Here is a 21,858-nt window from a genome sequence, read left to right on the forward strand (position 1 = left end):
GGAACTACTGTTTTTACTTTCAGTTTTTGAGTGCTTGTTTTCATTTGAAAAACGATTTTTTATTTGTTTCCTGTTTCAGGAGATTTACTGACCTTAAGCACTATAGTGATGAACTACAGTCTGTCATCTCACATCTTCTTCGTGTCAGAGCTGTAAGTGATCCCCAAAAGCTTTTTGATGCACATTTATAAGGAAGTGCTTCTCATTTAATCATTATGTTTTTAAGTAATGGGTGGTATTTATCATGAATACCTGATTTTTGCATTTGAATTTAATATGTTCATCCTCTAAACTGCACTTTTTAAAAAAATGTGAAATGGTTTCTGTTATAAACAACTCAAAGAATTTTGGCCTGTTTTCTCCATGGTTTGTAATAGAATAGTTGTTTCAGATGTTGTCAAAAGGCCTGCCGTTTCAGTGCTGGAATGTGAATATGTGTAGGATTTTAGATCTACATATCGTGTTCTTTCATGTTTTTTTTAGAGGTCTGTGAAATAGTTTATAGATTTTAGGCCATCCTGTGTCTGTGCTCTTAAATTCTACCAAATAAACTAATTTTAGATAATAGTCTGCCATGACAAAAGGGGCTAGAAATCAAGGAATAATAATTATACTTAACCATATAGTTTGGCTGTAATAGGCAAGGAGGAAAATACTTTTCAGTAAATTAATGTACCTGGAAAATGTACCATCCACTCTGGTCCCTTGTGGTAACCTAGAGGGAACCTTAGAACATGCCTGTGCCAAAGGCTTTGAAAGAGACTAGGATACCAGGTAAGGTCACATTTTATGCTGATTGGAATCTGTAATCCTCTTTTTCATTATTATTACTTTTTTTTTTTTTTTTTTTTTTTTTTGAGACAGAGTCTTGCTCTGTCACCCAGGCTGGAGTGCAGTGGCACAATCTCAGCTCACTGTAACCTCCGCCTCCGGGGTTCAAGCAATTCTCCTGCTTCAGCCTCCTGAGTAGCTGGGATTACAGGCATGTGGCACCATGCCCAGCTATTTTTGTATTTTTAGTAGAGATGGGGTTTCACCACGTTGACAAGGCTGGTCTCCAACTCCTGGCCTCAAGTGATCTGCCCACCTCAGCCTCCCTAAGTGCTGGGATTATAGGCATGAGCCACTGCGCGCCTGGCCAGAATCCTCTTGAAATGAAATATGTTGCCTGGAATTTATTTTAATGAGTCTACCAATGAGCAGTGGAGAGCGGGGGCAGTTTTAGAAGAAATGAGTTTGGCCATATAATTATCATTGAAGCTGGGTGTTGGGAAATGGAGGTATATCCTTCTGTTCTATATGCTTTTTGTATGTTTCAAGATTTCCATGACAGTACAGAAAAAATAGAATAAAAAAATTCTTCTGAAGATCTTATATTGTTTTGATCTCCAGTTTAACTGTTCAAGAGTATCATTGGACTCTTTGAATAAATTATAAGATACCTTCTCATAAAAGAAAAGTTACCGGTGATAATTATTAGGCTACAGTCAAGAACTGGGTGTTAGAAAAGACTGTGGATTAATGAGATAAAATTTCTGGACCTTTGGTTGCCTTGAAATTACCCAGACAAATTAGGCATTAGTTCTTGTGGGAGGTGCGGATGGGGACAAACATTCAGAGAATCTGCATTGTACACATTACTTCTAGTTTTTTTTTCTGAAGTGGTTTTTCAGCAACTTCTCTTCGTCTCTTCCATGCTTCCTAGTAGAGGATGAATGCTCAGCTTCTAGGAAGGAGGTTTGGTATTTGAAAGTACAGGGGTCTAGAAAAGTTAGTGTTAGAATGACATTTTCCATCATATGTTCTCTGGAATGCTAACCCTGTAAGATGTTCCTACTGCAAATCGTATCTGCCTTGAGCAGTCATGATTCTTATGTGATGTTAAAGGTCTAAAAAGTCCTACAGAAAAAAACCTGTTGAATTTTATTGTCTCGATGTTTTCCAACCTTACTTGATGATGGAAGCACTTAAAAAGAAAGAAGAACATTCAACACTGCACAGAATGCTCAAAAAGTACTTGGGGGCTAGGCACAGTGGCTCATACCTGTAATCCCAGCACTTTGGGAGGCCAAGGTGGGCGGATCACTTGAGGTCAGGAGTTTGAGACCAGCCTGACCAGCATGGTGAAACCCTGTTTCTACTAAAAATACAAAAACTAGCTGGGTGTGGTCGTGCACGCCTGTAATCCCTGCTACTCGGGAGACTGAGGTGGGATAATTGGTTGAACCCAGAAGGCAGAGGTTGCAGTGAGCCGAGATCGTGCCACTATGCTGTAGCCTGGGAGACAGAGTGAGACTGTCTCAAGATAATAATAATAATAATAAGAAGGAGGCCGGGCGCGGTGGCTCAAGCCTGTAATCCCAGCACTTTGGGAGGCCGAGGCGGGCGGATCACAAGGTCAGGAGATCGAGACCACAGTGAAACCCCGTCTCTACTAAAAATACAAAAAATTAGCCGGGCGCGGTGGCGGGCGCCTGTAGTCCCAGCTACTCAGGAGGCTGAGGCAGGAGAATGGCGGGAACCCGGGAGGCGGAGCTTGCAGTGAGCCGAGATTGCGCCACTGCACTCCAGCCTGGGCAACAGCGTGAGACTCCGTCTCAAAAAAAAAAAAAAAAAAAAAAAAAAAAAGAAGAAGAAGGAAGTGACATCCTAGAGAAATTAGTTTAGAGGTCTGGGGACAACCTGTAAGAGTTTCAAGTAGAAATAGGACTGACTATGAGCTTTGTCCCGGAAGCTGGTTCCAGCACAGGGGCCAGCGTCTTTTTCTGAAGGCCAGATAGCAGGTGTTTTCAGCTTTGTTAGCTTTATGGTTTCTGTTGCATCTGTTCAGCTCCACTGTGAGTCTGACTGTGCTCCAGTGAGACTCTATTTACAAAACAAGCGGCAGACCTGTAGTGTGTGGACCCCAGTCTAGTGGGTATGTGTCTCCTCAGAGCAGGCCAACGATAGATGGAAAATATTTTATGATCCTCACACACCTACTTGAAGTATTTGCAGTGGCGGTTCTGTCACTGTAAGGGGAGATCTTGAAAGGGTTGATTTGTTCTGTCATTAATGCCTAATTCCTCATACTCGTGTTTGAGTAAGGAATCAGGGAGATAACTTATCCTTAGAATTTATACTTAGAACCTGTATACCAGAAATTTTTTCTAGAGCTTTTTGTAGGATGAACTTTTGGTCTTCCAGTTCATTTTCATAATGCTTTGGGGGAACATAAAGCAAATTAATTACCAAATTGAGGTTTTGTTTTAACTTGTAAAATTTCTGTGAATGACTAGGCAGTACACATTTCATTTCAGTGATGTAAATTGTAATTCTGTTGTTATTAAAATAATGTGTTCATTGGTTAGGAGTTATCTTTTGAAAAAGTAGCATAGTTGCATATATTCAGCATTTGTATATAAAACTGTATCTCAATAGAATTGAAAAAACATCCTTTCCCTTGGTTAATTCCACTTTGGGAATTTTATTATAAGGAAACAGTCTGAAGGAAAAAGCCTTATTCTCAGAGATAACTTTTTATAATACTGAAAAATTAAGAATAACTGAATGCCAATAAGATTATTCAACAAGGAATGCTTGTATATTTTATACACTACTTAGTGGAATTTATGCAGCTATTTATAGTGGTATTTATTAAAGATATACTAACCTGATGGGTAAGCATATTACCACTGTTGCTGTAGGCAATTTAAAAACAGTAATTAAAAACTTTGCAGAAAAAGAAGTATGAAAGTATAAGATATGATAAATATGGTAAGAGCACTGGTTTTAGTTTTAGGGGGATGGGATTTTCGGAGATTACTAATTTTCTTTTTTCTGTTTCCAAGTTTATTGTACTAAGCATGTTTTTTGTTTTTGGGTTTTTTTTTTTTTTTTTTTTTTTGGATGAGGATATAACTTTGACCTAAAATCAATTTCTATTAAATATTTATTTCAGAGAGTAGCAGATCGACTCTATGGTGTATATAAAGTACATGGGAATTATGGGCGAGTTTTCAGGTAAGCATCATACAAACTTTAAAAATAAACAATTAGATTTTTGCCTAAAAACAATAATTCTTGAAAATTTATGAGTCTGGAGAGAAGATTATTTCTTTTTTTTGTTTGTTTTTGTTTTTGTTTTTTTGAGACGGAGTTTCTCTCTTGTCATCCAGGCTGATGCAATGATGTGATCTCGGAAGCCCTGCTTCCTGGGCTCAAGCGATTCTCCTGCCTCAGCCTCCCCAGTAGCTGAGATTACAGGCATGTGCCACAACACCAGGCTAATTTTATATTTTTAGTAGAGGTGGGGTTTCACTATGTTGGTCAGGCTGGTCTCGAACTCCTGACCTCAGGTAATCCGCCCACCTCAGCCTCCCAAAGTGCTGGGATTACAGGCGTGAGCCACTGTGTCCAGCGTGAGAAGATTTTTTTTTTCAAATAATGTCCTTTAATAGTGGTTTTCAAGGCTTTCATTTCAAAGCCTTTCTTTAAATAAAAATTAGTGAGAATTTTCAATATATTGATCAGATGAAAAGTAAAACTCTGATTGAAGCAGGGGTTGCAGCCTTTTGCTTTCTTGACAGAATGCCCAAGAATATTCCATTGGAAATTACTGGGTTACAGAATTAGTGATTTTTCTCTTTCTTTCTTTTTGTCATTTTATAATTTACAAAGACTTTTGCAGAGTGAGTTTTGTAGTCTTAGGTTAACTTTAGTGATAATTAGTATATTTGTTTATATGACTTGCATATTTTGGTTATTTTTGAACCACTTTTTTTTTTTTTATACTTTAAGTTCTAGGGTAAGAACCACTTTCTTTTGTGAATTTTCATATGTGTTCATTATTTTGGTTGTGACATTTTAGAAGTTATTATCTAGATCTTTTTATAAGAAAAATATTCTTGCAAATGTTCCATTATAAGTCCTTTTGATGGAGTTAATTTAAAATATGGCTTATTTTACATTTTTAATTGGATCATACATTCAAGTAGGGCAAAATTCAAAAGGAATAAAAGCTTATACAGTGAAAAGTCTCAGCCAGGTGTGGTTGCTCATGCTTGTAATCCCAGGACTTTGGGAAGCCACAGCAGGAGGATGGCTTGAGGCCAGGAGTTCAAGACCAGCCTGGGCAATATAGTGAGCCCCCATCTCTACAGAAAATTTTAAAAATTAACTGGGCATGGTGGCGTGCACCTGTGGTCCCAGCTGCTTGGAAGGCTGAGGTGGGAAGACCACTCAAGCCCAGGAGGTTGAGGCTACAGTGAATAGTGATGGTGTTACCACACTCCAGCCTGGGCAGCAGAGCAAGACCCTGTCTCAAAAAGAAAAAAGAAAAGTCTCCTCATCCCTGTCTGCCAACTATTCTGGTCTCCTGCTCTGACATAACTAATATCACTTTCTTAGTTTCTTGTATCCTTCTAGTAGAAAAAATAGCACTGTTAATGGAATATATTAGCATACAAACAAATGCATTTTTCCTTTCTTTAAAGTGAAAGGGGAGGCTGGGTATAGGGGTTCACGCCTGTAATCCCAACACTTTGAGAGGCTGGGGTGGGCAGATTGCTTGAGTCCAGAAGTTTGAGACTAGCCTGGGCAATATGACAAAACCCCATCCCTACAAACAGTACAAAAATTAGCTGGGCATGGTAGCACGTACCTGTGGTCTCAGCTACTTGGGAGGCTGAGGTCGGAGGATCACTTGAGCCTAGGGGAGTTGAAACAGCCCAGGCTGGATGACAGAAACCCTGTCTCAAAAAAAACAAAACAAAACAAAAAAACAGAAAAAAAGAAAGAAAAGGGAGCATATTGTATACATTACATTGTTCATTTGCTTTACCTTGCTTCCCCTCGCCCCGCCTTTCTTTTTTTAAAAATAGAGACAGGGTTTTGCTATGTTGCCCAGGCTGGTCTTGAATTCCTGGGCTCAAGAGATCCTCCTGCCTCAGCCTCCCAAAGTGCTGGGATTGCAAGCATGAGCTACCACATCTGGCCTTTCCTATTTTGTTTTTTGTGTGGAGACAGACTCTCACTCTGTCGCTTAGGCTGGAGTATAGTGGTGCAATCTCAAATCACTGCAACCTCTGCCTCCTGGTTCAGGCGATTCTCCTGCCTCAGCCTCCCAAGTAGCTGGGATTACAGGTGCATGCTACCACAGCCAGCTACGTTTTGTACGTTTTGTGTTTTTAGTAGATAACAGGATTTCACCATGGTGGCCAGGCTGGTCTCGAACTCCTGACCTCAAGTGATCTGCATGCCTCAGCCTCCCAAAGTGCTGGGATTACAGGCGTGAGCCACTGCATCCAGCCTGGTTTTTGTTTTGGGTTTTTTTTTTTTAAATGGAGTCTTGTTCTGTCGCCCAGGCTGGAATGCAGTGGCACAATGTCAGCTCACTACAACCTCCGCCTCCTGGTTTCAAGCAATTCTCTGCCTCAGCCTCCTGAGTAGCTGGGATTACAGGCACCCGCCACCACACCTGGGCTTTTTTCTTTTTTTTTGTATTTTGGTGGAGATGGGATTTCACCCTGTTGACCAGGCTGGTCTTGAACTCCTGACCTCATGATCCACCCGCGTTGGCCTCCTAAAATGCTGGCTTTACAGGCGTGAGCCACCGCACCTGTTTTTTGTTGTTGTTGTTAATACAGGGTCTCACTTTGTCACCGAGGCTGGAGTGCAGCCGTGTGGTCTTGGCTCACTGCAACCTCTGCCTCTCAGGCTCTAGTGAACCTCCTGCCTCAGCCCCCCGAGGAGCTGGGACTACAGGCACACACCACCATGCCCTGCTACTTTTTGTATTTTTTGCAGAAATGGGACTTTACTATGTTGCCTGGCGTGGTGGCTCATGCCTATAATCCCAGGACTTTGGGATGCCAAGGCGGGTGGATCACATGAGGTCAGGAGTTCGAGACCAGCCTGGCTAACATGGTGAAACCCTGTCTCTACTAAAAATAAAAAAATTAGTCAGGCATGGTGGTGGGGTCCTACAATCTCAGCTAATCAGGAGACTAAGGCAGGAAAATTGCTTGAACCCAGGAGGTGAAGGTTGCAGTGAGCTGAGATCACGCCAGTGCACTCCAGCCTGGGTGGCAGAGTGAGACTCCATCTCAAAAAATAAAAAAATTTTTTCTCAGGTGGTGGGTTCTAGGTGGGGAAAAAAATTCTCATTTCTTCTGTATTTTGTGGCTTCATAAATTTTTGATTCATCTGTAATTTATTTGAATGTAAGATGTAAGATAGAGATTTAAATTTAATTCATTTATTAGAGTAATAGATCATCCATATGTCTTTGGTTGATCAATATATTAAAATTAAATGCAAGTTGAGACAGATCAGGGTTATATGACATTTTTTAATTAAAAGACGCTTATTGATATTATAAAAATGTAAACTCTTCATAACTAGGACTGGGAGTGTATGAAAACATGGTCAAATGTAAAAGAATAGTGTAATGGGAAGAAAGACAAATAGTATTATACTTTTTGAAGTCTACCTCATGCTATCTGACTTAACATTGATTTTAAATTTATGCATGAGTCATCTCTAATTTTTAGTATTACTCAAACTGGAACCCAATTAAACTTGGGAACAATGCTTATTTAAAAACAAAAATTATATCCCATAGGAGACATGGGGGGGAGAATTAACATAAACTAAACGTTCTCAAAGGTAGCACGTTTATTATAGTTAATAAATAAACTTTTTAATTAATTTGAGAGGCAGGTAGACAAAAGATCAATTGGTTGAATCAAACTTTAAAGAAAATTATTTGCATTAATGCCACATGATAAATATTGTACAGGTTTTTTTTTTTTTTGCCAGCTTAATAAAAGAAAGCCACTTTACATTTAAAAAATTTCATGAGGCTGGGTGTGGTGGCCTGTAATCCCAGCACTTTAGGAGGCCAAGGAAGGAGGATCGCTTGAGGCCAAGAGTTCAAGACAAGCCTTGGCAACATAGCAAGACCCCATCTCTACAAAAATAACTAAAAAATTAGGCGTGGTGGCACATGCCTGTAGTCCTAGCTACTTGGGAGGCTAAGGCGGGAGGAACACTTGAGCCCAGGAGTTCGAGGTTATAGCAAGCTGTGATCACACCACTGCACTCCAGCCCAGGTGACAGAGCAACACCCTGTCTCTCTAAAAAATAAAAACAAAAATAAATAAATAAAAACATTTTATGAAAACTGAGCCAGAAAGACCAGAGGTGGTTGAGGTAATTTAATCAAGACCCAAACTAGAGCGGTTGCCAGTGAAGAATGAAGAGGCCTAAATGATAGACTTACCAATGGATTTTTTCAGTCATTCAGCGCACAGTAACTGAGCTTCTGTTACCATGGTAGGTGCTAAGAATACCAAGATTTAATTTAGGGCAGCTGAGTGCCTAGGAGGATTGTGATAGAGAATGTAGGTGGAATGGTGGGTTTGAGGGATGAGTTTGAGGGTTCTCTTGTGGATAAATTGCATTCTAAAGATTTTTATTAAGCAGTTAGAAATTTGGATCAGGAATTTAAGAAGCTAGTGAGAATATGAGTTATATATACAAAGTGTCCTTACAAAGTGATTTTTTTTTAAACATAGGGTTAGTTGATAATATTAGAGGGTTAGAGCAAGTCTACAGGAGACTCAAGGGCCAAGCCTTAGGGAATATCTGTGTTCAGGGATCAGGCAAGAAATTGATGAGGAACCTGGAGTATGCAGAGTCAAGCAAGTGAAGGGAACACTTCAGTAAGGCTTGGAGTTACACTATAGAGAAATTGAATTTAGTCCAGGCATGGTGGCTCACGCCTATAATCCCAGCACTTTGAGAGGCTGAGGCAGGCAGATCACTTGAGGTCATGAGTTCAAGACCAGCCTGGCCAACATGGTGTTACCTCATCTCTACTAAAAATACAAAAATTTAGCCAGGTGTGTTGGTGTGCCTGTAATCCCAGCTACTTGGGAGGCTGAGGCAGGAGAATCGCCTGAACTGGGATGCAGAGGTTGCAGTGAGCCAAGATTGTGCCGCTGCACTCCAGCCTGGGTGACAGAGCAAGACTCCATCTCAAAAAAAAAAAAAAAAAAAAAAAAAAAAGAGAAATTGAGTTTAGATGAGAAGGGGGAGAATGGGTAAGTACATCTTTGGTGTTAATTTGGAAAGCAGTTTAAGTGGTATGATGTTATGTCCTAGTGATCCTAGGAATAAGAGGAAAGGATTAAGGAAGGAAAGACAGCAAGTTATTGATTAGTCTTTTAAGAAAGTCCCTACCCATGGATGTGAAGATGGCAACAGTAGACACCGGGAACTGCTAGAGCGGGGAGGGAGGGTGGGAGGGGACAAGGGTTGAGAAACTAACTACTGGGCACTGTGCTCACTATGTGGGTGATGGGCTCATTTGTATCTGAAATCTCCGCACCATCCAGTGTACACATGTAACAAACCTGCACATGTACTCCCTGAGTCTAAAATAAAAGTTGAAATTATTTTTTTAAAAAGTCCCTGAGGAGAAAGCTGAACTGTGGTTATTTTTGAAGGGGAGTAGGGCTTTTTTGAGGGGGCTGAGCCTGGGGCTGGGGAGGGATGGTGGACAGGGGAGGGATAGGAGCGTGGACGAGGGAGAAGGTAGGGAAAGCACAGAGCTGTCTTAAGGCAGGGGAGAGGTGAGTTGTAGAAGGCGCCATGAAGTGGGTGTCTTTTTTGAGAACAAATTTGTGTAATTGTGTGGTTGTGGGGATTGAGGGGAATGACATTGGGCAGTCTGTCTCAAACAGTGCAGAGAATTCTCTTTTGCGGGGGTTGGAGAGAGGGGTGCCGATAATACTTAAACTTGTCCTACTGCAAAACCTCCTTTCCCTTCCTTCATCAATTCACAGGGCATTGGCCACAAGCAGCTGTACCAAGTGCAGGAACTCTCTGAAGTCTTGAGTTTTATCAATTCGTGCAAAATCTACATTGTATGGATACTTTAATATTTATTTTTAAAAGTTTATTTTCCCCCAGTAATGTTTAAGTAAAATTTATTCTTCAGAAAGAGTGTGCCATGTCTATTATATGGCTTCTGATATCCCTGGTGAAAACATCCCAGCCTGAGAAGCACTGATGAAGGCATCACTTAGGAATGTGGAAAGGATTGCTGAGCAGCGCTAGTTTGTGGGAGATGGTTTTTATCTTTTCAGTGTTGCTGACCTATAAGAGTAATGAAAAAATTCAAAAGTTGGGGGCCACGTAATCGGAAAAAACCTTAATTTGTTCTTTGGTTCTTTGGAGAGAGGAAGAAATACAAAGCTGGTTTTATCAGCTTTTTTTTCTTAATTGAAATTTTTTCAAGATATTCCTTAAGTAATTTTTGTAAAATTATGGCAGTTGGAGGTTGGAGTGAGAGAATGGACTGAGAAAAAAGACTGATCTGTGAGTGGAAAAGAACTGACATGAAGCGACATATGTTATGTAAGTGAGAAATGAGCAGGAATTAGCCTTTCAGAGAAGAAACACGGAAGATTTTGTAGTATGATCATGGTGCTGCTGCTGTTATGTTTGTTTTGTTTGTTTGTTCATTTAAGTAGAGGAGTTTATTTTGTGCTCTTACATCCCTAGGCCTTTTGCAGCCTCCTTCCCCTATTAATAGCCCCTGACCCAATTTAGGATAAGCCTAAAAAAGGGCTATTCCCTATAGGGGCTTACAGTACTAGTTTCATGTTCAGACAGGAACTTTCAGATCCACCTGTGCAGAAATGGACTAAATACATAGGTGGGGTTCACTCTGCAAAAGACTTAGAGAAGAGGGGGAAAGAATTTTAAGTACCAATAACTATGCATTTAAAAGCTGATGAAAGCAGTCAGGAGCTAATAGCCTAAAAATGTTGTGTTCTGTTAATTGAACATTTTAAAATATTCATCTTAATTCATAGGTTATGAATCCATATGGAAGCAACCAAAAGTAACTGTCTCTCCCAGATTTAGTGTTACAGTTCCTTTCAAGAGATTCCAGGAAAATATACAAATTTCTTTCAAAAAGCCATGTGCAAAGGTACACCAACTTGTTATGTACCTCAAAGCTCAAAGACACAAAGATGTACTTGTGTTTAATGATTCTATACTTTAATTTTTAATTTTTTAGTTATATGCATGGTAAGTGGGTGAAAAGCTCTTTTTTTTTTTTTTTTTTTTTTTTTTTTGAGACAGAGCTTTGCTCTTGTTGCCCAGGCTGGAGTGCAATGGTGCGATCTCGGCTCACCACAACCTCTGCCTCCCGGGTTCAAACGATTCTCCCGCCTCAGCCTCTCGAGTAGCTGGGATTACAGGCATGCAACACCATGCCCGGCTAATTTTCTTTTTTTTTTTTTTTTTTGAGACGGAGTCTCGCTCTGTCGCCCAGGCTGGAGTACAGTGGCCGGATCTCAGCTCACTGCAAGCTCCGCCTCCCAGGTTCACGCCATTCTCCTGCCTCAGCCTCCCGAGTAGCTGGGACTACAGGCGCCCGCCACCTCGCCCAGCTAATTTTTTTTTTGTATTTTTTAGTAGAGACGGGGTTTCACTGTGCTAGCCAGGATGGTCTCGATCTCCTGACCTCGTGATCCGCCCGTCTCGGCCTCCCAAAGTGCTGGGATTACAGGCGTGAGCCACCGCGCCCAGCCAATGCCCGGCTAATTTTGTATTTTTAGTAGAGATGGGGTTTCTCCATGTTGGTCAGGCTGGTCTCGAACTCCCGACCTCAGGTGATCCGCCCTCTTTGGCCTCCCAGAGTGCTGGGATTATAGGCGTGAGCCACTGTGCCCAGCTGAAAAGCTCTTTTGACTGAGACAACAAAAAAAGTTAAGTTGGGACTGGTAGATGGAGGACTCTGTTGGAGGTTGATTCTAGGCTCAGCTCTGTCTCTGATCAGCTGCCTGACTTTGAGTAAACTGTGTTAGGTTTCTGGGCCTGAGTGTCTATTCTTAATTGTTGGGGTAGATGAGGAAGTGATTTTCAAACCTTTTTTTAGCGTGGAACTCTTGTTTAAACAAAGTTTCATACAGAAATATAAACAAATAGAACCTATTTCCACAGACCTGTTTGGGGCTAGAGATTTTATCCTCGATGAACACCAGACTGGGTTACTAAATTTAGCTCTAAACTTTTCTTTTTGTTGTAATTAATAATATTTTTCATTCCTGTCCAAAATCTTGACTCTTAGGCCTTCTTGGAGTCTTTTCCTTTTTTTTTATTTAATGGGGCTATAAAATACTAGAGCCACCTTGGTGGTTTTTTAGTTGGAGTTCTAGATCCAAGAGGTGAGGGTGGACTTCAGGTTGTCTGAAGTCTCTGAAATTGTATACAAAATTGTGTGTGTGTGTGTGTGTGTGTGTGTGTTTTTTTAACTTTTTAGGGAAAAGATACATAGTTTTCATCTATACTAAGAGTATATGTAATACTATTTTATTTTTTATGATATGTTGGAATTGAAGATGTTTATTATACATTCTTTAAATAGCAGAAAAATTGGAAACAACCTGTATAGCCAGGAAAATGGTTAAAAAGATTGTGAGTTGCCATTTAAAGTGATGTTTAGAACAAATTATTTTAATAGTATGGGAAAATACTATTTAAAAAAAGCATGATACAAACTCACATATACCATTTGATCTCAGCCACTTTACACAAATAAAAAGACTGGAAGGAGGTATATCAAAGTATGTTATCTCGTGGCATTTGGGATTATAGATTTATTTTCCCAGTTTACTATAATAAGCATATATAACTTCCATAAAAAGATTTTTAATGTAAAGCATTTCACAGAAATGACAACAAAATTATCTGTGGCTCTAGTAGCTTTCTTGTGTAATATGATTATTATTATTATTAAACTTTACTCTGCATCTACTGTTTCTATACAGTTGTCTTTTTCTGTTACCTACTAGAACAGTGGCTTGTAGTCAGGTGTGTTCATCAGAGCTATACATGGAGTATTTAAAAATGTACATGTCTCACTCTATCCCCACAGCTTCTGATTAAGTAGATCAAGAGTAGGGCCAGCATCCATATTTTTTAAAAGCTTTACAAATGATTTAAGTCAGCCCCCTAACTGAGAATGTTACCTATAACCAGCAGCTGTTTTGTATGATACTTACCTTACACTTAGCAGCAAGCATCAGCCTTTGAAGTCTTCACTTACATTTAGTTGTTAAGGGGAAACAGCATATTTGAGTTATAGAAAACAAACCCAAATATGGGTACTATACATTATTTTAAAGCTAGCTAGACAAGAATCTTGAAAAGAGTCCATTTAATACTATTCCATATCTCTAATGCATGTTGCTTTTGTTTTATCTTTTACTCCCTAGTGAATGGAGTGCCATAGAAAAAGAAATGGGTGATGGACTGCAGAGTGCTGGTCATCATATGGATGTGTAAGTACCTCCAGAACTTTTATGAAGCCCAAGGTGAAGTCCTGTAGTGAAGCGTTAGTGATTCTTCTATTCTTCTGTTTTTATGAAGTTTGCTGGCATTTATATTGTGCTCTATGTGTACATATCCAACTTAAATTTATCTCAGGAATGCAAAGTTAGTTTAACATTTGAAAATCAGTCTAATTTATATTTTAACAGAATGAAGATGAAAACATTGAAGGTATGTTCATTTCAATAAATGTAGAAAAAGCATTTGACGAATTTTAACACCCATTTACAGTAAAAAGTCTCATCAACTAGGGATAAAAGGGAATTTCCTCAGTCTAAAATTTATAGCCAATATTGTACTTAATAGTGAAATATTGAGGCTTTCTCCTAAGGTCAAGAAAAAGGCAAGGTTGTTTGCTCTCCCCGCTTTTAGTAAACGTTGTACTGGAGGCCCTGCTCAGTATAGTGAGACAAGAAAATTAAATAAGAGGCCTAAATATTAGGAAGAAGCAAAACTATATTTTCAGTAGACAAGGTCTTTTACTCAGAAAACCATAAACAATCAACCAAAAACATTGTAGAACTAACAACTGATTTTTTTTTTTAAGAGACTGGGTCTCATTCTGCTGCCCAGGCTAGAGTGCATTGGTACAGTCACGGCTCACTGCAGCTTCAACCTTCTGGGCTCAAGCACGCCTCCCACCTCAGCCTCCCAAGTAGCTAGGACTGCAGGTGATGCCACCACGCCTGGCGAATTATTTTTATTTTTTTGTAGAGACAGAGTGTTGCTATGTTGCCCAGGTTGATCTTGGACTCTTGGCCTTAAGCAGTCCTCCTGCCTTGGCCTCCCAAAGTGCTGGGATTACAGGCATGAGCTGCTGTTCCCAGATTGAATTAAAAAAAATTTTTTTTTTCTTTTTTTAGAGATGGGGTCTTGCTGTGTTTCCCAGGCTGGTCTCAGACTTCTGGCCTCGGGATTCTCCCATCACAACCTCCCAAAGTGCTGGGATTAGCAGCGGGAACCACCACACCTGGCCAACAACTGAATTAATTTTATTTTTTCCAGCTTCTATTATGGGTTCAGGGGGTACACATGCAGGTTTGTAAATTGCCTGACGTGGGGGTTTGGTGTAGAGATCATTTCATTACCCAGTAAGCTTAGTACCCGAGAGGAGGTTTTTCGAATCTCACCCTCCTCCTAACCTCCACCCTTAAGTAGGCGTTGGTATCTGTTGTTCTCTTCTTTGTATCCACGTGTACTGAATGTTTAGCTCCCACTTATAAGTGAGAATGTGTGATACTTGGTTTTTTGTTCCTGTGTTAATTCACTTAGGATAATGGCCTCCAGCTGCGTGCATGTTGCTGCATCCATATTGCTGCGTCTGTTCTTTTATTTGGCTATGTAGTATTCCATGGTATACATGTACCACAGTTTCTTTATCCAGTCCACCGTTCATGGCATTTAGGTTGATTCCATGTCTTTACTATTGTGAATACTGTGGCAGTGAACATAGGCATGCATGTATCCTTATGGTAGAATAATTTATATTTTGGGGGATATAGACCCAGAACTGGGAGATTGCTGGGTTGAATGGTACTTCTACTTTAAGTTCTTTGAGAAATCTCTAGACTGCTTTTCACAGTGGCTGAACTAATTTACTTTCCCAACAACAGTGTTCCTCTTTCTCTGCAACCTTGCCAGCATATTATTTTTTGACCTTTTAGTAATAACCATTCTGGCCAGGTGCAGTGGCTCACGCCTGTAATCCCAGCACTTTAGAAGGCTGAGGTGGGCAGATCTCTTGAGCCTAGGAGTTCAAGACCAGCCTGGGAAACATAGCAAGAACATATCTCTATTATTCATGTTAAAAAAATAAATAATAATAACCATTCTAGTGTGAGATGGTATCTCATTGTGGTTTTGATTTTCAGTTCTTTAATGATTAATGATGTAGAGTATTTTTTTATATGTTGGCACACATGTATGTCTTCTGTTGAGAAGTATCTGTTCATGTCCTTCCCCCACTCCTTTATTTTTATTTTTGTTTTTATTTTTTCTGTGACAGAGTCTCTCTGTCACCCAGGCTGGAGTGCAGTGGCGCAATCTCGGCTCACTGCAATGTCTGCCTCCCAGGTTCAAGCAATTCTCCTGACTCAGTCGTGAGTAGCTGGGATTACAGGTGCCCATCACCACGCCCAGCTAATTTTTGTATTTTTAGTAGAGACAAGGTTTTGCCATGTTGGCCAGAGTGGTCTCAAACTCCTGGGTTCGAGTGATCTGCCCAACTCGGCCTCCCAAAGTGCTCAGATTATAGGGGTGAGCCACCGTACCCGCCCCCCCACCCTTTTTTTTTTTTTGGAGACAGTCTCACTCTGTTGCCCAGGCTGGAGTGCAATGGCACCATCTTGGCTCCCTGCAACCTCCACCTCCCAGGTTCAAGCAGTTTTTCTGCCTCAGCCTCCTGAGTTGCTGGGACTACAGGCATGCACCACCACGCCCAGCTAATTTTTGTATTTTTAGTAGAGACGAGGATTCACCATATTGGCCAGGCTGGTCTTGAACTCCTGACCTCGTGATCCGCCCGCCTCAGCCTCCCAAAGTGCTGGGATTATAGGCGTGAGCCACCGCGTCCGGCTTTTTTTCTTTTTTTTTTTAACAGTCTTGCTCTTTCGCCCAGGCTGGAGTACAGTGGTGCTATCGGCTTACTGCAGTCTCCTCCTCCCAGATTCAAGCAATTCTCCTGCCTCAACCTCCACAAGTGTGGGATTACAGGCATGAGCCACCATGCCTGGCCTCTTTGCCCATTTTTAAATTGAGTTGTTTTTTGCCTATTAATTTGTTTAAGTTCTTTATAGATTCTGGATATTAAACCTTTGTCAGATAACATAGTTTGAGAATATCTACTCCCATTCCGTAAGTTATCTGTATACTCTGTTGATAGTTTCTTTTGCTGTGCAGAAGCTCTTTAGTTTAATTAGGTCCCAACTATCAATTTTTGTTTTTGTTACAATTGCTTTTGGAGTCTTCATCATTAAATCTTTGCCATAGCCTATGTCCCAAATGGTATTTACTAGGTTTTCCTTTTCTTTCTTTTTTTTTAATAGTTTCAGATTTTGGCCGGGCCTGGTGGCTCAAGCCTGTAATCCCAGCACTTTGGGAGGCCGAGACGGGCGGATCACGAGGTCAGGAGATCGAGACCATCCTGGCGAACACGGTGAAACCCCGTCTCTACTAAAAAAATACAAAAAACTAGCCGGGCGAGGTGGCGGGCACCTGTAGTCCCAGCTACACAGGAGGCTGAGGCAGGAGAATGGCGTAAACCCGGGAGGCGGAGCTTGCAGTGAGCTGAGATCCGGCCACTGCGCTCCAGCCCCGGCGACAGAGCGAGACTCCGTCTCAAAAAAAAAAAAAAAAAAAAAGTTTCAGATTTTACATTTAAGTCCTTAGTCTATCTTGAGTTGATTTTTGTATATGATAACAGGAAGGGGTCCAGTTTAATCTACATATGGCAAACCAACAACTGAATTTAATCAGGATGCAGGATACAAGTTTAATATTTTAAAATCTATTTTTATATAATAGCAACAACAATTTGAAAATAAAAAATTAAAACAATGCTATTTATGATAAATAACATCAAAACACAAAACTTAGGTATTAATTTAATGAAAGATACAAAAGACCTCTACACTGAAAACTATATAAAACATTGCTGAGAGAAATTAAAACCTAAATAAATGGAAAGATAAACTATGTTTATAGATTGGAAGACATTGGTAAGATGTCAGTTCTCCCAAATTGCTAATTCTAAAGTTTACATGGGCCGGGCACAATGGCTCATGCTTATAATCTCGGCTCTTTGGGAGGCCGAGACAGGTGGATCACTTGAGGTCAGGAGTTTGAGACCAGGCTGGCCAACACAACGAAACCATGTCTCTACTAAAAACACAAAAATTAGCCAGGCATGGTGGTGCATTCCTATAGTCCCAGCCACTTGGGAGGCTGAGGCAAGAGAATCGCTTGAACCTGGGAGGCAGAGGTTGCAGTGAGCCGAGACCACACCACTGCACTCCAGCCTAGGTGACAGAGTGAGACTTCGTCTCAAAAAAATAAAATAAAAAATAAAAGTTTATATGGACATTTAAAGAACCTAGAATAGCTACAACAATCTTGACAAAGAACAAAGCTGGAATATATTACTTTCAAGATTTACTAGGCCAGGCGTGGTGGCTCATGCCACTTTGGGAGGCCGAAGCGGGTGAATCACCTGAGGCCGGGAGTTTGAGACCAGCCTGGCCAACATGGCGAAACCCATCTCTACTAAAAATACAAAATAAATTAGACAGGCGTGGTGGTGGGCGCTTGTAATCCCAGCTACTCCGGAGACTGAGGCAGGAGAACCACTTGAACTCAGGAGGCGGAGGCTACAGTGAGTTGAGATCCCACCATTGCACTCCAGCCTGGGTGACAAGAGTAAAACTCTGTCCCCCCTGCAAAAAAATAAATAAATAAATAAATAAAAGATTTACTATAAAGCTAAGTTGTAAAGATAGTGAGTTATTGGCATAAAGTTGAACAGATTGACCAGGTACAGTGGCTCATGCTGTGATCCCAGCTCTTTGCAGGCAAACGCAAGTAGATCCCTTGAGTCCAGGAGTTTGAGATCAGCCTGGGCAACATGGCAAAACCCTGTCTCTACAAAAAACTACAAAAATTAGGCCGGGTGTGGTGGCTCAAGCCTGTAATTCTAGCACTTTGGGAGGCCAAGGTGGGTGGATTATATGAGGTCAGGAGTTCAAGACCAGCCTGGCCAACATGGCAAATCCCTGACTGACTCTACTAAAAATATAAATATTAGCCAGGCATGGTGGCATGCACCTGTAGTCCCAGCTATCAGGAAGCTGAGGCAGGAGAATTACTTCAACCCAAGGAGGCAGAGGTTGCAGTGAGCTGAAGATTGCACCACTGCACTCTAGCCTCGGTGACAGAGCAAGACTCCATCTCAAAAAAACCCAAACTACAAAAATGAGCTGAGAGTGGTGGCGTGCACCTGGAGTCCCAGCTACTTGGGAGGCTGAAGAGGGATGATCACTTGAGCCCAGGAAGTCAAGGCTGTAGTTGAGTCATGATCCTGCCACTGCACTTTAACCTGGGTGAAAGAGACTGTGTCTCAAAAAAAAGAAAGAAAGAAAGAAAGAAAGAAAGAAAGAAAGAAAGAAAGAATGGCCGGGCGCAGTGGCTTACACCTGTAATCCCAGCACTTTGGGAGGCCGAGGCTGGTGGATCACAAGGTCAGGAGATCGAGACCATCCTGGCTAACATGGTGAAACCCTGTCTCTACTAAAAATAGAAAAAATTAGCTGGGTGTGGTGGCAGGCACCTGTAGTGCCAGCTACTTGCGAGACTGATGCAGGAGAATGGCGTGAACCCGGGAGGCAGAGCTTGCAGTGAACCAAGATTGCACCACTGTACTCCAGCCTGGGTAACAGAACGAGACTCCGTCAAGAAAGAAAGAAAGAGAGAGAAAGAGAGAGAGAGAGAGAGAGAGAGAGGGTGTCAATGGAACAGGATTCTGTACAGAAATAGATTCACACTTCTATGTTCATTTAGGGAGGGAGGGAGGGTCAATGGAACAGAGTTCTGTACAGAAATAGACTTACACCTCTATAGTTCATTTAGGGCGGGAGGGAGGGACGGTCAATGGAACAGAATTCTGTACAGAAATAGACTCATACTTCTATAGTTCATTTCAACAAATGGTGTTGGAATAACTGGATATCTACATGGAAAAAAAAAAAAGAACTTTGAGCCTTATCTTACACTTGACACAAAACTAAATTTGGATCATACACATAATTGTAAAAGGTAAATTACAGCTTTTAGTGGAAAATATTGCTAAAAAGGATATGAAAAGAAAAAATTACTTTAAATGGCAAATTGGTCTTCATCAAATTTAAAATTTTTGTTTAAATTTTGATGAAGACCTATTTACCACTTGATACCATTGAGGGAGCAAAACATGGGGAGTTAAATGGGGTACAGAGTTTCAGTTGCAGAAGATGAGAAAATTATGGAGGTGGGTGGTGGTAATGATTATGCAACACTAAATACCACTGAGTTGTACACATAAAAATTATTAACAAGGTAAATTTTATGTATGTTTTACTATTTTTTTTTAATTTTAATATAAATTGATACAGGGTCTCACTGTGTTACCTAGGCTGGTCTCGAACTCCTGGGCTCAAGTAATCCACCTGCCTTAGCCTCTCAAAGTGCTGGGATTACAAGCATGAGTCACCCCGCCTGGCCTTTACTATTTTTTAAAAAGTGACACTATTAAGACAGTGAAGAAGCAAGTACAGAAGCAAACATTTCTAACCATAGTATAGAAAGAACTCCTGTGACTCAAAAAGACAAAAAATAGATCGTAAATATTCTCACCAAAAAAATAATGCTAAGTATGTCAGGTGATGGATATGTTAATTTAGCTTGATTTAATCATTTCATAATGTATACATATGTCAAAACATCATATTGTACACTGTAAATACATACAAGTTTTAAATTATACCTTAAAGCTGGGAGAGAAAAAGGAAAAAATGTGTTTATGTAAATATTACTTTCCTTTAGGCCGTGTTCCAGACCAACTAGCTATTTTTTTCAACTATTTTGTTTAACCTTAAGTCTTCCTGCGGTCTCTTGATTTGGCATTTCAGTGTTTGCCAGAATTTAGGGTTATGCCTTCAGTTGATTTATTAAAGTGTTAAATAAAATTCTCAGTACTGAGATCTAAAAATCTTTATCATTTATACTTCCCCACCCTAGGATATTCTAGTTTCTGCCTACGCTGTGTTTCCTATCTTCAGGCCACCAGCCCTGTGCTCCTCTTTGTTTTCTTCACATTAACTCTTCCAGAATCATAGACTTAGGAACTAAAGGCAGGTTTTCCTACTCTTAACAGTGATTCTCAAGACTTTTTTTCAGTCACATATAAGAAATTCTTCACTCTCATAGCTGTAAGTTTGTAATTACAGAATGTATATGTTCACTGTTTTTATAAATCCTATAAGCACATTGCTTTTCAAATGAACCTTAGCATGGTTTTGTTTATTTTGTCTTACAACTTCAATAAACTTGATGAGGCAGGCCTAGAGATATAAAATATGTCCGTGTGAAGGAACCAGAATTAATTTGAAAGAAGGATACCTGTTGTATCACACAGAAGTAGTGCATGCACATAGCCCCTGTCCTTATGGAATTTACAGTGCTATCAGAGAAATAAAACCAACACACGAGGCGGACTCGAGGTGCACTGCCTGTGAGTTAGTCCTGCTCCTCAAGGAGCAGTGCTCTTCAATAAAAGGTTTCCACCTGACACCACCAGCTCACCCTTGAATTCTTTCCTGGGCAAAGCCAATAACCCTCCTGGGCTAACTTCCAATTTTGGGGCTCACTTGTCCTGCATTATCTAGATCTGGTAATTCCTTATCTAATGTCAATCTAAAAGGAACAGTGGAATGGTGTTTGTAATTAAATGTATCTAATAAACTGCAACTTGCCATGTATTTCATACAATTTTATATTAAATTATAATACCTTGTATCAGCTATGATTTATTCTCTTTTTTTTGTTTGTTTGTTTTGTTTTGAGACAGATTCTCACTCTGTCACCCCAGCTTGAGTACAATGGCACATTCACAGCTCACTGCAGCCTCGGACCTCCTGGGCTCAGGCAGACCTCCCATATTAGCCTCCCAAGTACCTGGGACTACAGGCATGCACTACCACGTTCGGCTAATTTTTGTATTTTTTGTAGAGACAGGGTCTTGCCATGTTGCCCAGGCTGGTCTTAAACTCCTGGGCTTTAGTGTACAATCTCCGACTACAGCTTTTCCATCTACCCTGGCTTTAGTACCGAGTTTTCTTTTGTCACTAGATTTGTCACACTCAACCTATCAATTGGCACATTGTAGATGTTCAACAAATACATAATTCAAATAAAAGAATAACTTTTTAAAAAACCAACACATGAGATATGACTTTGATAAAATTTAAGTTCTACATTGTTGATAAGGGAACGGAAGTAGAATGATGACTAAAGACTAAAGCAATCTGGGAAAATTTCCTAGAGTTGTTGAGACATGTGCTTGTGTGGTTTGGAGAAGCAATGTGGGAGCCATCATATTCTGTACAAATGAAGACTCGTGTGGGAATGAAACTGGTATGACATTGAGGGAGTCTCCCAATCAAAGCAGAGGTTGCTATTAAGAATTAGTATAAAATGAGCTTCTAAAATTTTCTGTAATCTTTATTTACTCTACTTTTTCTTTGTAGCTTCTTGGCATCATTATAAATAAATAGTTGCAACCAAGAACATATGTATACCAGTATACCAATAATACCAACTCTTATTCTTTCTGCAGATTTTGTAGCCCTTTTATTTATGTCTTTGAACAAAAGATATTACAGTCTTACAAGCTTCTTAAGCTGCCTATGAAAAGGACCATTTTTTGTTTGGTTTTTATTT

At 40.3% G+C, this 21,858-nt stretch overlaps 1 protein-coding gene and 1 long non-coding RNA gene across 4 annotated transcripts in view; one reads left to right on the forward strand and one right to left on the reverse strand.

Annotated features, from left to right (window-relative positions):
• LOC105470421 (sorting nexin 4) overlaps nt 1–21,858 on the forward strand; it is a 79,275-nt gene that overhangs the window by 42,117 nt on the left and 15,300 nt on the right. For both annotated transcript variants that reach the window (XM_071092327.1, XM_071092328.1), the window contains 3 exons: nt 80–152; nt 3,941–4,002; nt 13,278–13,343. In XM_071092327.1, coding sequence (XP_070948428.1) covers nt 80–152; nt 3,941–4,002; nt 13,278–13,343 — 201 coding nt within the window. The remainder of the gene's footprint in view (nt 1–79; nt 153–3,940; nt 4,003–13,277; nt 13,344–21,858) is intronic.
• LOC105470247 (uncharacterized) overlaps nt 1–21,858 on the reverse strand; it is a 97,083-nt gene that overhangs the window by 16,397 nt on the left and 58,828 nt on the right. The window contains exon 5 of one of the 2 annotated variants that reach the window (XR_011620302.1): nt 10,070–10,143. The exons of the other annotated variant lie outside the window; for it this stretch is intronic. This is a non-coding gene — a long non-coding RNA (uncharacterized lncRNA). Of the gene's footprint in view, nt 1–10,069; nt 10,144–21,858 lie in introns of those variants that run through there. 2 annotated transcript variants of the gene reach the window in all.

This window comes from Macaca nemestrina, chromosome 2, assembly GCF_043159975.1.
Source record: "Macaca nemestrina isolate mMacNem1 chromosome 2, mMacNem.hap1, whole genome shotgun sequence".
Lineage (NCBI taxonomy): Eukaryota > Metazoa > Chordata > Mammalia > Primates > Cercopithecidae > Macaca > Macaca nemestrina.